Here is a 17347-nt window from a genome sequence, read left to right on the forward strand (position 1 = left end):
TTTAGAGCACTTGAAAATTGTTTTCTGAAGACAAATGTTGGTATCACGGCAAGATTTTGAAGAGAAACTCCTGCAGAATGTAAGAAAAATCCACAATGCACATTGTCAGAAAGTTGTCGGTGATAGGGCTCAGACTCAAATGCGTGATACAGCTCAGGTTTAATGGCCATGGCATGTCCTCTTGAACCAACCCATTACTGTGACAGCAGATGGTTGGAGGCCCTCTAACTTTAAAGACCTTCATCTTGCTGCACATGTGAATCTCAGTCTCTTGACTCATCATTTGATGATGTTGTAGGGAGGAGGGTTTTAGCTTTATTAGGAACTGGGGAGCCTCTTGAGAAAGGAGGAACCTATACAGGAAGGATGGGGTCCACCTAAACCAAAATGAAACCAGACTTCTGGCATGTAAAATTAAAAAGTTCATAAAGGGGATAAGGAGTACTTGTGGCACCTTAGAGACTAACCAATTTATTTGAGCATGAGCTTTCGTGAGCTACAGCTCACTTCATCGGATGCATACCGTGGAAACTGTAGTACAAACTGTAGTAGAAACAAGTACTCCTTTTCTTTTTGCGAAGACAGACTAACACGGCTGTTACTCTGAAACCTGTCATAAAGGGGATATTAAACTAAGGGCTGAGGGAACGACAATAGGAGTGAAGGAACACATGGTTTGGACAGAGCCATCCCTTAGGGGAGGATCGCTGAATGGGGATTCTGTATATCCTAGTAAAGAGGAAAGGACAGAAGTTCATAAAGTAGAGGTAGTAGCTGAAGAGAAACTGTCAAATGAGAAAGAGTCCTATTCAATTCCATCGCATGAAGGCAGACAACTAAATATTGACAAATGTGATAGGTTGTTGTGTACAAATGCAAGAAGGCTAAATTCTCAGCTGAGTGTCCTTGAATACCTGGTTTTAAATGGGTTTGATTATTGATTATTATTGATTGATTATTATTCCACCAAGCTCAGTACTACCTATTTTTATCAATGGGACATGGTAATATCACAATACAAAATATATAGGAATGACAGAATCGGTTGTGCTTGGGGTTTTACCTGCACAGTGTAGGGCACCCCACCTCTATCCTGCCAAGGGCTGGGGGTGTGAGACACCTATCCTTACTCAGGGGGCTCCGGAAGAAACCTGGTCAATTTAAGTACCAGCCCTTTCCCATGGGGCTCAGTGCCCTACAGGTCTACAGAACCTTTTCCCAGTGAAAGATCCTTACGCAGCTGTGCTCTAAACATCTGTTTATTAGCAACACACACACACCACAAATACCAAGCAAATTTCTTACGCTCACCAATCCCAATATACAGACAGATTTCTGCCAATGGCCAGTCAGGATCCACTCATCTGGGGGTTCCCAGCGCCCATGCACATCATGGTCGTGTTGTGGGTATGATGTTTTGCAGCTTGTTTTAACAGATAGCTGCAAGCACGGACTTACTTTCCCAGCCATGAGATTACAGTGGGGGGTGTTGAAATGCCCATAGTGATTCTGGGAGACCCAGCGTACCCCTTACAGCCATGGCTCATGAAACCTTACATGGGACACCAGGAAAGCAGTAAGGAGTGGTTCAACAACAGCTGAGTAGGTGCTGGATGACAGTGGAATATGCCTTTGGCAGATTAAAGGTGCACTGGCGATGCCTTTATGGAAGGTTAGACCTCAATGTGGATAATATTCCAATGGTCACTGCCGTGTGCTGTATGTTGCATAATCTCTGTGACGCTTGGGTGAAAGGTTTGCTCGTGGGTGGAGTGCTGAGGCAGACCGCCTGGGCACTGATTTTGAGCAGCCAGATACCAGGGCTGTCAGAGGAGCCCAGAGGGGAGCTATTCGAATTAGGGAGGCTTTGAGGCAGCACTTTGACAATGACCTCCAGTAACATATATCTCTTTCTGAGTTGATTCAATGTTACATGCCATGTTGTTTTCCTTGGGGGCAATGGTGACATTTGGGGCCTTCGATTCCTGTAATAAAGTGATTAAAATGCCTGTGAATGTATTGGCACTTCCTGCTATCTCACCGTATAGAAAAAAAAATAGAGGATTTACCATTATAAAAGTTTGCTTTCATTGCACAAGAAACAGCACACACATGTGGCTACTGCCAGGGCCAGTGTCCGACCTGTGGCATCCCTGCACCACAGCCAGGACCTGGAAAGGAAGCCTGGGATATGTGAGGGAGAGACTGTGAATTTCCCTTATGTTCCAGAGACTCGCTGTATGGGGAGACGAATCCATGCTATCAGAACTCCGTTCCAAAAGACAAAATGCCAAAATATTTGCAAAATTCTCCAAGGACATGATGGACAGAGACCACAACAGGGATCTGCAGCAGTGCCACGTGAAAACTGAGCTCAAACAAGCCTACCAAAAACCCAAAGAGGCAAATGGCTGCTCTGGGTCAGAGCCCCAGACATGCCGCTTCTATGATGAGCTGCATACAATTTGGGGGGGAGGGGGCTACCACTACCCCATCCCTGTCCGTGGACACCTGCAAGCGGGGAGTCTTATGCAACAGGGATGAGGATTTTGGGGATGAAGAAGAGGAGGAGGAGGATAGCGCAGAGCATGCAAGTGGAGAAACTGTTCTCCCTGACAGCCAGGAACTGTTTATCACCTCGGAGCCAATACCCTCCCAACCCTCCCAAGGCAGGCTCCCGGATCATGAAGCCAGAGGAGGCACCTCTGGTGAGTGTACCTTTGTAAATATAATACATGGTTTAACAGCAAGCGTGTTTAATGATTAATTTGCCCTGAAGACTTGGGGTGCATTTGCGGCCAGTACAGCAACTGGAAAAGTCTGTTAACGTGTCTGGGGATGGAGTGGAAATCCTCCAGGGATATTATTAAGGGGACACTCAGAGATGGCTATTCCTACTGGGCTGTTTTCCGGTGGCTGAAAAGAAATCATCCCCGCTGTTAGCTATGTTGCCGGGGGGGGGGCGTTCATGTTTGGCTGGCAGGAATCTTCCCTGATACTAGTCATGCAGTAGGGGGAGGGGTGAAGCGATCATCTGAGAATTGGGGGGGTGGGGGTAGTTGGGTTTGTGCTGCACATTAACCCGAAAACCGCAGCCCCTCCTTTTAAATGGCAAACCCAACGGGTGCTTGGTATGGGAAAGGAGGGCACTGCTGTTTGAAACCATTCCCACATGTTATGAAGGTTAAAGAAGCCAAAAGACTGTGGCTTACCATGGCTGCTTGCAAGCCGAATTCTGTTGCCCGGCCCTGCATGTGTGATCTCTCACACCAAACCGGCAGGCCCTCAATATAAGAGGAAAAATGCGACCTTTTACCAAAAGCACATCTGCTCTGTCATGTTAACAGCTTGGTTCACCATGAAAGTGTCTACCCATTGTTCTCTAAAATGTATCTTTTTAAATACTACTCTCCCTTTTTTTCCTCCCGCAGCTGCAGATGTTTCAACGCTCCCCCTATCATCTCCGTCCCAGAGGCTAGCGCAGATAAGGAGAAAAAAATGTACTCACGTTGAAATGTTCTCTGAGCTCATGCAGTCCTCCCGCACTGAAAGAGCTCAGCAGAATGCATGGAGGCAAACAATGTCAGAGTCCAGGAAAGCAGAAAATGAACACGAGGATAGGAGGGATGAGCGAGATGAGAGGTGGCAGGAGCAAGATGAGAGGAGGCAGGATGCCATGCAGAGGCTACTGGGGGATCAAACTGATATGCTCTGGCATCTGGTGGTGCTGCAGAAAAGGCAGCAGGAGCACAGACCGCTGCTGCTGCCCCTGTGTAACTGCCCACCCTCCTCCCCAAGTTCCATAGCCTCCTCACCCAGACGCTTAAGAATGCGGTGGGAGGGGGGCTCTCCGGGTACCCAACCACTCCACCCCAGAGGACTGCCCAAGCAACAGACAGCTGGCATTCAATAAGTTTTGAAGTGCAGTGTGGCCTTGTCCTTCCCTCCTCCACCAACCCACCCAGTGTTTTTCTCCTCCCCCACCCCTCCCGGGCTACCTTGGCAGTTATACCCTTATTTGTGTGATGAATTAATAAAGAATTCGTGATTTTGAAACAACAATGACTTTATTGCCTTTGCAAGCGGTAATCGAAGGGGAGAAGGTGGTTGGCTTACAGGGAAGTAGAGTGAACCAAGGGGGCGGGTTTTCATCAAGGAGAAACAAACAAGAAGTGTCACACAGTACCCTGGCCAGTCATGAAACTGGTTTTCAAGCTTCTCTGATGCGCAGTGCTCCCTGCTGTGCTTTTCTAATAGCCCTGGTGTCTGGCTGTGCGTAATCAGTGGCCAGGCGATTTGCCTCAACCTCCCACCCCCCACATAAACATCTCCCCCTTACTCTCACAGATATTGTGGAGCACTCAGCAAGCAGCAATAAAAATGGGAATACTGGTTGTGTTGCGGTCTAACAGAGTCAGTAAACTGCACCAGCATGCTTTTAAACGTCCAAATGCACATTCTAAAACCATTCTCCACTTGCTCAGCCTAGCTGAACAGCTCCTGATGACTGTCCAGGCTGCCTGTGTACGGCTTCATGAGCCAGGGCATTAAGGGGTAGGCTGGGTCCCCAAAGATAACTATAGGCATTTCAACATCTCCAACAGTTATTTTCTGGTCTACGAAGTAAATCCCTTCCTGCAGGTGTTTAAACAGACCAGAGTTCCTGAAGATGCGAGAGTCATGTACCTTTCCCGGCCATCCCACATCGATGTCGGTGAAACGTCCCTTGTGATCCACCAGTGCTTGCAGCACCACTGAAAAGTACCCCTTGCGGTTTATGTACTGGCTGCCAAGGTGATCCGGTCCCAAGATAGGGATATGGGTTCCGTCTATGGCCCCACCACAGTTAGGGAATCCCATTGCAGCAAAGCCATCTAGTATGACCTGCACATTTCCCAGAGTCACTACCCTTGATAGCAGCAGCTCAGTGATTGTGTTGGCTACTTGGATCACAGCAACCCCCACGGTGGATTTGCCCACTCCAAATTTATTGCCGACTGACCGGTAGCTGTCTGGCATTGCAAGCTTCCACAGGGCTATCGCCACTCACTTGTGAACTGTGAGGGCTGCTCTCATCTTGGTGTTCTTGCGATTCAGGGCAGGGGAAAGCAAGTCACAAAGTTCCATGAAAGTGCCCTTATGCATGCGAAAGTTCCGCAGCCACTGGGAATCATCCCAGACCTGCAACACTGTGCGGTCCCACCAGTCTGTGCTTGTTTCCCGGGCCCAGAATCGGCATTCCATGGCATGAGCCTGCCCCATTGCCACCAGGATGTCCAAATTGCCAGGGCCCGTACTTTGAGAGAAGTCTGTGTCCATGTCCTCATCACTCTTGTCACCGCGCTGCCGTCGCCTCCTCGCCTGCTTTTGCAGGTTCTGGTTCTGCACATACTGCAGGATAATGCGCAAGGTATTTACAGTGCTCATAACTGCCGTGGTGATCTGGCGATTGACTACATGTACCCAAAACCACCCGTGACAATGTTTTTGCCCCATCAGGAATTGGGAGCTTAACCCAGAATTCCAATGGGCGGCAGAGACTGTGGGAACTGTGGGATAGCTACCCACAGTGCACCACTCCATAAATCAATGCTAGCCATGGCAGTGAGGACACACAATGCTGACTTAATGCGCTTAATGTGGACATATGCAATCGACTGTATAAAATCGATTTCTAAAAATTGACTTTTATAATATCAACCTAGTTTCATACTGTAGACATACACTTGGAGTAATTTTACACTTCTCTGGAGTAGAATTCTTCACCAACCACACAACATATCAGTAGCGATAGTGAGGTATAACGCCCCCAAATATACCCTTTTATTTCTTTAATCTGGTGGCACAGATTTAAATTAGGGACTAAATTCAGGTGCTGCTTAGATTCCGTGTAAGACACCAAATGTCAGGTATCTATTAACAATAGGTGTCTTTCTGCAGGTATATCACATTCCACACGGATTTCATTTTCTACACGTTTGCAGCATCTCCCAGGGGTGAGCTGAACAGCAATGTCACTTCCATTTTTCCCATCCCTACCTAGATAGGGATTGCATTTCCCAAATCATAGGCAACATGCACCTGATTAGGAAGGAGATATCTTCAGGAGCGACCTCCTGCGGGCCTGGGCCACAACTGCTTTGGGAGCCAAATGGATGGGTATTTTGCTTAGTTACAAGTCATTTACTAGGGAATCCTCTTCCCAGCCTTTCAGAGAAAATATTGACCTAACCAATTGAACAACAGGGGGGATTGGGATGGTGATGGGGAGTAAGGGAATCCCTCTGACTGACCCTATCTTCTTCTGTTGTTACAGACAGTGAATTGACATTTTTCCCTATCCCTGCCCCATTCCTACTCTTTATTATAGTTGAATATATTTTAAGGGAGGAAAATGGTAGTAAAAATATCTGCTCTCCAGCACAACCTGATGCAACAACAGAGCAACTGGGAATGAAACCATTTGTTCCCGAAGTGGGAACTTGATGACTAACAATTGCTTTGAAATGTGGGAACAGTATAACTGTGATACTCAGGGTTTGTTTAGACTAGGAAAAGTGATAGAGTTTAGGTCAGGTCAAGGGGAAAGCCAATGACAACCATGGCACCTGGACTGCATCTACTCTACCACTATAATTGTCTTTTTATACCAAGATCACTCACGTGAGGAGCCAAAGCCATGTACAGCCCTAGTGGATGTAAGGCACAGGTAGTTTTTGCCTCAGCGTAGCTTCTTAGGATCAAACCTCTCTCTCCCACCTGGAGATGATGAACATACTAAACTGGGAGGAGTGGTAGATACGCTGGAGGGGAGGAATAGGATACAGAAGGACCTAGACAAATTGGAGGATTGGGCCAAAAGAAATCTGATGAGGTTCAATAAGGATAAGTGCAGGGTCCTGCACTTAGGACGGAAGAATCCAATGCACAGCTACAGACTAGGGGCTGAATGGCTAGGCAGCAGTTCTGCGGAAAAGGACCTAGGGGTGACAGTGGACGAGAAGCTGGATATGAGTCAGCAGTGTGCCCTTGTTGCCAAGAAGGCAAATGGCATTTTGGGATGTATAAGTAGGGGCATAGCGAGCAGATCGAGGGACGTGATCGTTCCCCTCTATTTCGACATTGGTGAGGCCTCATCTGGAGTACTGTGTCCAGTTTTGGGCCCCACACTACAAGAAGGATGTGGATAAATTGGAGAGAGTCCAGCGAAGGGCAACAAAAATGATTAGGGGTCTAGAACACATGACTTATGAGGAGAGGCTGAGGGAGCTGGGATTGTTTAGTCTGCAGAAGAGAAGAATGAGGGGGGATTTGATAGCTGCTTTCAACTACCTGAAAGGGGGTTCCAAAGAGGATGGCTCTAGACTGTTCTCAATGGTAGCAGATGACAGAACGAGGAGTAATGGTCTCACGTTGCAGTGGGAGAGGTTTAGGTTGGATATTAGGAAAAACTTTTTCACTATGAGGGTGGTGAAACACTGGAATGCGTTACCTAGGGAGGTGGTAGAATCTCCTTCCTTAGAAGTTTTTAAGGTCAGGCTTGACAAAGCTCTGGCTGGGATGATTTAACTGGGAATTGGTCCTGCTTTGAGCAGGGGGTTGGACTAGATGACCTTCTGGGGTCCCTTCCAACCCTGATATTCTATGATTCTATGATTACTGGCTGGAGGGACACACACTCCTACAACTCAAAAGGAAAGCAGTTGATAGGAAAGATCACAGGACTGACCCCAAAGAAGGGTGAGCTGCAAAAGGCAGACGCAGGCAACTGATCTGGGGGAGCTGAGAGACCATGGTGAAGATGGTGCAAAGATCACTATGTGGGAATTAGCAAATGTGATTTCAAAAAAAATAATAAATCTTTGGTCAGCCCTGGTCAAGGCATTTGTTACAGTTCTCTCTCATGTGGATTTTCTGATGTCTAATAAGGCTGGAACTTTCACTGAAGCTTTTCCCGCACTCAGAGCATGTGTAGGGCATCTCCCCCGTGTGGATTCGCTGATGTCTGATGAGGTGTGAGCTCCGACTGAAGCTTTTTCCACACTCAGAGCATCCATAAGGTTTCTCACCTGTGTGGATTCTTCTATGTGTGAGAAGGTGTGAGCTGCGATTGAAGCTTTTCCCGCACTCAGAGCATGTGTAGGGCTTCTCTCCTGTGTGGATTCTCTGATGTAAGATGAGGGATGAACTATGAATGAAGCATTTCCCACACTCAGAGCATCCATAAGGTTTCTCACCTGTGTGGATTCTTCTATGTGTGATGAGGTGTGACCTCTGATTGAAGCTTTTCCCGCACTGAGAGCATGTGTAGAGTTTTTCTCCTGTGTGGATTCTACGATGTGTGATAAGGGCTGAGTGCCCACTAAAGCTTTTCCCACACTCAGAGCATGTGTAGGGCATCTCTCCTGTGTGGATTCTCTGATGTGAGATGAGGGCTGAACTACGAATGAAGCATTTCCCACACTCAGAGCATCCATAAGGTTTCTCACCTGTGTGGATTCTTCTATGTGTGATAAGGTGTGAGCTCTGATTGAAGCTTTTCCCGCACTGAGAGCATGTGTAGAGTTTCTCCCCTGTGTGGATTCGTTGATGTCTGATAAGGCTCCCACTCTGACTGAAGCTTTTCCCACACTCAGAGCATGTGTGGGGTGTCTCTCCTGTGTGGATTCTCTGATGTGTGGTCAGGGCAGACCTCTGACTGAAACTTTTCCCGCACTCCGAGCATGTGTAGGGCGTCTCTCCTGTGTGGATTCTCTGATGTGTGATGAGGGAAGAGCTGTGATTGAAGCTTTTCCCGCACTCAGAGCATGTGTAGGGCGTCTCTCCTGTGTGGGTTCTACGATGTGTGCTCAGCATAGAGATCTGACTGAAGCTTTTCCCGCACTCAAAGCACGTGTAGGGCGTCTCTCCTGTGTGGGTTCTACGATGTGTGATAAGGTGTGAGCTCCGACTGAAGCTTTTCCCGCACTCCGAGCAGGTGTAGGGCTTCTCTCCCGTGTGGATTCTCCAATGTGTGATAAGTGCAGAGCTATGACTAAAGCTTTTCCTGCACTCAGAGCACATGTAAGGTCTCTCTTCTCTTTTCACACTCTCATAGCATGTGTAGCGTGTCTCTTGCAAGTTGATTCTCTCGCGTGTAATAAGGTCTGAGTGGCTACTCAAGTTTTCCTCTGGCCTCTGCTGACTCTCACAGGGTTTTGCTTTTTCTGGGAGTGCACAACTCCTGGAAACATTCCCTTTGGATCTTCCTGATAACATCCCATGGGGTTCTACTTGCTCAGCATCTTCCTGCTGGGGTGTCTCCTCCTCATTCTCAGTCACCATCCCATCACCTGATGGGAGACAAAGAGAATCCAGACATAGGTCACTCCCTGTGCCAGAAATAAAGGAAATCTCAGAGAGAGGAATGGAAAAAGGGATGAACAAACCAAAATATGTGTGGGAGAGATCAAACTTATCAGGAGCTGATTTTCCCCTAACCCTTTCCCAGAGGAGAGAGGAAGGGATCAGTTTTGGTCCACATCTCACTAGAACACTCAGGGAAAAGTGAGATCGGGGAGGAACCTGTTGCCAGTTGTCAATCAGAATAGGAGGGAAGCCCTGGGTGACATCTGGCATAATGATTCCACATCTGCAGGGAACAATCCTAAAGTTGGAGACCTCACAAGGTCTTTGTAGGGCATCCCAAATGTTTCCTGCATTCCCAAACAGTTTTTGAGTTGGTTTAACCAATTCCTCACCTGTGCAGGCAGCTCTCAGGAGCACTTCTTTCTCAGAGCCCTGGAGGTCTGGGACCCATGGCTCTTCCCCTCGTTCCAGCTGTGAGATCACATCAGGTTTGGAAACTGGAAACCCTACTCCAGGCAAAGAAAACAAGGGAGGTCAGTGGAATTTGTGGGATACTTGTCACAAAGAACAGTCCATGGTTGTAATCCCAGCTCATTTTTTAAGCACTAACATCCCAAGGCCATCTTCATTGGCTCAAAGTGGCAGAATAGTTATTATTATTATATAAATAATATTCATTACCTTAGTGTCTAAGGAGCAACTAACAGTGGGTCACCATTATACTAGGGAAAGTACAGAGAATAGTAGATGGCCCATGCCCTGAAGAATTTACAATCTAAATAGAAAAGACAGACACAGAATGGGGTACGGGGTAGAACCCACTGTTAGAATATTGGTATTCAGGCCTGCCTGTGAAGCTTATACTTTAAGAACTTAGGTGCGTTTTTATCACTTAGCTACTTACAGGGGTATAAAAACAAAGAATCAAAATCACAGTCCGCGTGTGTATGGGCCTTCTCTCACGAGGATAGTCTGAGGCCTTGTTCTTAGGCTAAGGCTTTTGGCCAAGCAGCAGGGGCAGCCATAAGCTGGGAAGCATAGGGTCACATCCTCACTTCCCAAACCAGTCACACTGACATAAGGTGGTATTGGGCTGTTAGGAAGACGATCCTGTCCAGATGGTGCCCATCACCACCAGATAAAGAAACAGATCTTAAGATGCTTAAAGATAGCATTAGTTTGATAGCATCCTGTCTGGCAAGAAATCACTTTTCAATGCTTGTGAAACCCTCATTTCTGTATTGTTTTATCTTTATGGCCACCACTTTTACCTTGTTAATCAGTCTGGTTCTCTAATTAATTTTGCTAGTTGTAAGTTAATTAGGGTGGTGCGGTATAATTGATTAGAGAATTACGTTACAGTATGCTAGAATTGCTTAGTTAAATTTCCGTACAATGCTGGTTAAGGTATAGCTGAGAATATTACTATATAGCCAGGGTCAAACAGGAGGGGGAAGGGAAATTGGAATCATATTTGTTAAGGGGGGAAACGGGAACAGGGACACAGGCAAGGCTCTGTGGCCTCAGAGCTGTGAAGGGAGACACGGGATAAATGCTCTGTGGTGTCGGGGCTGGGAACAGAACACTGGGGAACAGACTCTATGGACATATAGAGATAAGCCCAACTGGTGTGAAGGGCTTTGCAACATGCTTGCTTGGAAACTAACCCCAATAAACATCGCATTATCTGCACTTCGGACTTCTGGTCTTTTGCTGCTTTCTGTCTGCGTGACAAGAACCAGGGAAATGGGAGGGTGAAGAGAAAGCCCTCTAACAAAACTGACATGACCTGATAACCAAGAGGTAAGCCTTTAAGGAAGGTTTTAATACACTTTGGAACTGATCAGGGATTCCCATGAGGACTGAGGAGGTGGCAATGGCAAATACACATTTAGATCCTTTTCTTCTTTTATATCTTTTCCCCATAAGGCACACGGGCACACTGTCATGGATCCATAGGATCTGTGCAATGCCCAGGCTTTTAAACAGTCCTTGGGAGCTGCCCATTCAGTGCACGAGACCCCCAGGAGGTCCCACTCTTCCACAAGGATGAGCCATGGAGCTTCAACACCAGAGACTGAGCCTCTGGCTTCAACACTCCTGTTCCAACCTGTGAGCTCTGCCCAGCAGGTCCAGCTGAACGACACTCCTCTTCAGAGACTGTTCCTCAGTCAATGCACAGAGCAAGTTTTTCCTGTGACAGTGGGCAGACTTTTAAAACACAGCAGGGTTTATTAGTCAAGTTAAATACAGCATTGGAAAGTCCTCAGATTAGGAGAGAGAAGCGAAGAAGACAATACAGTCCGTACTGGCCAATGCCCTTGAGCCATGCTGCTGTAGAAAACAGTTTGGTTTCCTTTCACTGTGCCTGTCCATTAGTCTTCGCTCCAGTAGAGCTGCCTGCATCTGCAATCTCAGTTCTTCCTGCTCCCAAAAACATAACGAGTCCATGTATGCTTCACTCAGCCAAGCAGAGATCCTCCCATGGACAGGTAACAATTATTCTCTTTTCTCTGTTGGGTTTTCCATTGATGTAGGATGGTCCCAGCCAGTCCTTAATGACCCATTCATATCACCCCACGACAGCTACATGACAAAACACCTCATGTCTCCTGCTCTTTATAATCATAGCAACACCAATCACAGAGGGAAACTGAGGTGTGTATTGGCATCATACAACTATCACCAAAATTCCCACCTCTATCACACACACATGCTGCTCAGAGCCCTGGGAGAGAAAGCAAAGCACAGGAACTGGAGGTTAGTCCAGCGAACACAGTGAAAGACAAGCTGCAATCCTCAAACCCTGGTCAAAAAGGAGAGGCATGTGGGTCCCTATCCATAGAGAGGGGCTGGCTAGAGGCCTGATACCTGAGAGGGCATTGCTTGAGCAGACCATGGGGGCAGGTCAAAGGCTTAGCTACCCCAGAACTGTGACATCACAAAAGCACATTTTGGGGAATTAGGAAATCTACTGACTCAGGTGTAATGGGAGGGAGAATGAAACTCTCCCAGTGTGTGGAGAAGGCTGGGGAATGAAACACTAAAATTCAGGAGCAACAGCCTCTAATTCTTCCAGAAAAGGAGAATGTAAGAAACAAGAACTGGGACACGCAAACTCAGGAGGGCCAGGCTCAAAGATCCAAGGAGCCCGGAGGGAAGACAGCTTGTGGCTGGCTGCAGATGGGGAGAGCGGGGAAAAGACTCTCTCCAAACTCTCACTCCTGTTGACCCCGACCTGATTTTATGATCTATGACCTAGTCTCATGTGTTGTGGGCAGTTTTATACTCGCTAAAGGTAAAATGTCATGATCAGAGTATTGCTTATTAGCTTGGAACATGGGTGGAGGGGCAAGCAGATGAACATAAATAAATGGGCTATTAAGGGCAGGGACTACACTACAGCCAGGATCAAAGCTCTGAGATCGATCCACCGGTGGTTGATGTAGCAGGTCAAGTAAAGACCTGCCGAATCGACTGTAGATCACTCTCCAGTCGACCCCTGTACTCTACCCCTGATGAGAGGAGTAAGGTAAGTAGACCCTGCGGTAACTCGACCTAAGGTACATCGACTCCAGCTACATTATTCATATAGCTGGAGTTGCGCAGCGTAGGTTGACTGACCAGGGTAGTGTAGACATAACCTAAGGTTGCTACAGGTAAGGGCCTTATATTAGGTTGAGGCTTTGTGGGAGTAGTTATGCTGAAGTCTGGGATCAACCTGAACAGGCCGAAGGAGCGAATCCTAGGTCAGATATTTTGCACCTTCATTCTGAGAGACTAACGAGTAACCACAAACAGGTGCAATACACCACAGGATTCTGAAAGAAGGAAGTTTGGGGCGGGCTTTCACAATTAGGTTGCTATGAAGTATCTCAGCAGTTGGACTGCATTCATATATTGGAATTATTAATAAATAAGTAAATCATGAGTATTAATGCTTGATGCCTAATTATGGACTTCCCAAAGGCCACATATGGGTTGGGGGCAGCTATTGACATTATCGTAATCAGAGTAAAGGAGCAGATAAAGTATATAGTCATCCTATTAACATAAGAAAGCAGATAAAATACCTCTCCTAGGTACCATTTTTTCATTTTGTTGGGTCCCCGAGATAGTGTAAACTGAAGCAGGGCCTCCCTTCTGATGGGCTCCCTTGCCCCTCAATCTTTGTTTCCAATGGTGTCAATAACTTGTAAGTATGCACCCTGAAAGACCCTCTTTACTATATTAATCTCAGTCTAATCATTATGTGTATTGATCCTTGCCTATGATTTTAATTATAACTGTCTGTATTATATCAAGTTTCTCTGTGTTTCACCAAATTTCATCTCCTCCATTAACTGTGAGTCGCCATGGACAAGGGCAAGCTGTACCCCAATACGTAATCTTATAGATGTAAAAATTGTACAGGCTACACTACCAGCCTGTGACATCATCAACAAAGTCCCCATTAGTGCCTGGGTAGTGTCCTTCTATGGGAGGGAGAAATGCAGCAAGGACTGGGGATGGTTGGCCAGGGTCCCTGTGCATAGAGATGGGGAGGTTATATGGGGAGGGGGGGTAATGAGAGGGAGGTCAAGAGTTAAAATAATAGTATTTGGGGGGAAAATGTATCATGAAGCGAAAATGAACAGAAATAAAACTGGAGTGTAGGCTCTAAACCAACAAGGCTTAGGTAGGGATTTGGGGTTAAAGGTCTGGGACCCCCCCCACAGCTCTTCATCCCCAAACCTCTCCTCCCTGCTGCTGACCCATCCAGCCCACTTCCTGGGTGCCCTTCTTCTCATTACTTTCAGCCAGCACCACCTCCTGGCACCTTGGGAACTTCTTGTGTTCCCTCCTCGTCTCTCACTACCTCATCCCTCCCTGCTGCTTCTTAGCTCTAACCCTCACACACCCTTCGCCTGTCCTGGTACCCCAGAATTATCTACTCCCCCCCTTCTCCTCCCCTCCCACAGCTCTGTTCTCCTTTCACCCGCGGGGTCCTGAATGGCAACATTATACTCTCTCCTATCAAAAGAGGACCTCATCTGACTGTCACACAAGCCATGCATGAGTCATACACCTATTTACTGAATTTAGAATTCTACAGACAGCGTATTTTCCTCTTAAAATGAGGAAAAGGCATGAAAGCTACAGTTATATGATGTAGTTATTAATGTAGCCAATAAGGATACAATAAATGCAATTTTAAAATGACTGATGGCACCAAAAGGGCACATGTCCAAAAATTATACTAGTGGGTGGGGAGGTAAGGCAAAAGAGGGGGGAGCAAGGAAACTTGTCAAAATTTGTATGACGAATAAAGGTATAAATTTATTTCTACTGATGTTCTTTACAGACCCCACAGGTTCTCAAAATCAAGGGAACAGGACTCCTTACCCAGCAAGACCACTGTCTCATAGTTCTTCTGCATGACATCCCTGTAGAGGGCTCTCTGAGTGGGATCCAGCAGAGCCCCCTCTTCCCTGGTGAAATACACAGCCACCTCCTCGAAAGTCACCAGCCTCTAAAAGGGAAAGAGTCCAACACTCAGTACCTGCTGCCCCAGTCACAACCCCACTATTCACAAAACAGCAGCAACAGGTAAATGGAAGCTCCGGGAGACACATGTTAACGGAGTCCCACCCTTGCTTAGAGCAGCCAGAAGGCATCAGAGGGTAGAAAGAGAGAACCTGTGTGACAGACAGAGGCAAGATCTTCACATTTATCACACACCTACTAGCCAGAGCTTGATACAGGACATAGGGCTGTCTCTGAACCCTGCCGGCGACTCCCTGGTAGGAATCCCAACAAAATCCTAGCAATGGTAGTGGTAAATTAATAGATGGAAATGGCAGAATTATCAAAAGTAATGCAGAAGAGGTAAAAGGATTCAAGAAATATTTATCTCCTGGATTTGGAGAAAAACAGATGATATACTCATATCACAAGCTGTTGATGATTACACTCTTTCCATTCCAACAATAACTCACGAGGATGTTAAACAGCAGGTATTACAGTTAGACGTGTTTAAATCAGCGGGTCCAGATAACAAGAGTTTTGAAAGACGTAGGTGTGGAGCGTGGTGGACTGTTAATGTTGATTTTAATTAGGACTGGAATAAAGCTAATGCTGTGCCAATATTTAAAAAGTGTAAAAGAGATGACCCAGCTAATTACAAGAGTGTTAGTCTGAAATCGATACTGGGCAAGATAATAGAGCAGCCGATACTGGATTTAATTAATAAAGAATTAAAGGAGGGTAATATAATCAGTACCCATGAACAAAGGTGTAGACACAATAGACCCTATCAAACTAACTGGATTTCCTTATTGGATGAGATGAAAAATTTAGTTGCAGCTAATAGTGGTGATGTAATATACCTAGAATTCTGCATATGACTTGGTTCAGCACAATATTTTGACTGGAAAACTGGAAAGATACAAAATACACACGGCATACATTAATAGATTAAAAACTGGGATTGTAAGTGGGGAACCATGGTCGAGTGGATTTATCTCTAGCGGGTTCCCGCAAGGATTGGTTCTTGGCCCTGTGCTATTTCATATTCTTATCAATGACCTGGAAGAGAATATAAAATCGTCACTGATGAAGTTTGCAGTTGCAGTTAAAGATGGGGGTGGTGGTGGTAACTAATGAAGATTCAGTAGATTCAGGCTCCAGCACTGGCAGTCTGGGAAGTTTTCCCAGCCCTGGCTGGAGGGTTATTTCCTGTTCCACAAAGAGGGGGAAGTTCCAATTCCAACTCCTGTGCCTTGAAATTAGGCCCTATCTGACACTACACCCCATATTCAGCACAGTGGTATGATTATAATATGATTAGGACATAATTATGAGGCATTTTGTGCAAGATGGGTCACATGCGGTGTCATTGGAAAAGTTATGATTTGCTGAGTATGATTATCCTATTTGTGTGCATGGATCATGTTTGTATCTGAAGTTATGGATATTGACTATGTATCTGTATTTCAAATGTGCTTACTCTGGGTAACACCCACAACTAGCCTTTCAGGTATAACAATGAAGAAGCCAGACAGTGCTGATGGCTCATCAAGAAAGACAATGGACCATGGAAGAGCTTAGCCTTCCTGTGAATGTTTCAGCCAGCCTATGAGTCATGGCTACAATGACTCAGAAGGGCATGCTAGGGCATGTGACCTGACCACATGACACTGAACTCCATTTTGGTACCTGTATTTTTCAACAAACTGGACTGGGAACTGAGTTTGAAACAAAGGGTTCACCCCTATATGGGAAAGCTACATAAGGTGGGTGTGACATCATCTCTTGGCCTCATTCCCCACAAAAGAGAACTCCTGGAACATAAGAACAGAAGAATGGCCATACTGGGTCAGACCAAAGGTCCATCCAACCCAGTATCTTGTCTGCCAACAGTGACCAATGCCAGGTGCCCCAGAGGGAGTGAACCTAACAGGTAATGATCAAGTGATCTCTCTCCTGCCATCCATCTTCACCCTCTGACAAACAGAGGCTAGGGAGACCATTCCTTACCCATCCTGGCTACTAGCCATTAATGGACTTCACCTCCATGAATTTATCTAGTTCTCTTTTAAACCCTGTTATAGTCCTAGCCTTCACAACCTCCTCAGGCAAATAGTTCCACAGGCTTACTGTGCGCTGTGTGAAGAAGAATGTCCTTTTATTTGTTTTAAACCTGCTGCCCATTAATTTCATTTGGTGGCCCCTAGTTCTTATATTATGGGAACAAGTAAATAACTTTTCCTTGTTCACTTTCTCCACCCGAGGAACCACCTGAGGAACAAAGACTGAACAAGGGGAAGTGTTGGTCCCAGGGTAATGGGATTTCAAGCTTGTGTATGGAAACTTGGTGGACTGCTTCTATCATCAGTCAGGGTGAGAAATTGCTAATTCAAATTCTATCCACCGAGTATGTTAGCAAATAACCAAAAACTCAAACTAAGCCTAAGTAATCTGCTTTGATCTGTTTGCTATCACTTATCGCTGGGAAACT

At 46.2% G+C, this 17347-nt stretch overlaps 1 protein-coding gene across 5 annotated transcripts in view; it reads right to left on the reverse strand.

Moving 5' to 3' along the window:
- Positions 1-4045: 4045 nt before the first annotated feature.
- Positions 4046-17347, reverse strand: part of LOC144258265 (uncharacterized) — a 75693-nt gene continuing 62391 nt past the window's right edge. For 2 of the 5 annotated variants that reach the window (XM_077806702.1, XM_077806704.1), the window contains exons 3-5: positions 14734-14860; positions 9741-9854; positions 4046-9371 (exon numbers count right to left, since the gene is read on the reverse strand). In XM_077806702.1, the coding sequence (XP_077662828.1) occupies positions 7867-9371; positions 9741-9854; positions 14734-14860 (1746 nt within the window). In that variant the 3' untranslated portion in view covers positions 4046-7866. The remainder of the gene's footprint in view (positions 9372-9740; positions 9855-14733; positions 14861-17347) is intronic. The other 3 variants (XM_077806707.1, XM_077806705.1, XM_077806703.1) reach the window with 2 other exon arrangements.

Source organism: Eretmochelys imbricata, chromosome 28 (assembly GCF_965152235.1).
Source record: "Eretmochelys imbricata isolate rEreImb1 chromosome 28, rEreImb1.hap1, whole genome shotgun sequence".
Taxonomy (NCBI): domain Eukaryota; kingdom Metazoa; phylum Chordata; order Testudines; family Cheloniidae; genus Eretmochelys; species Eretmochelys imbricata.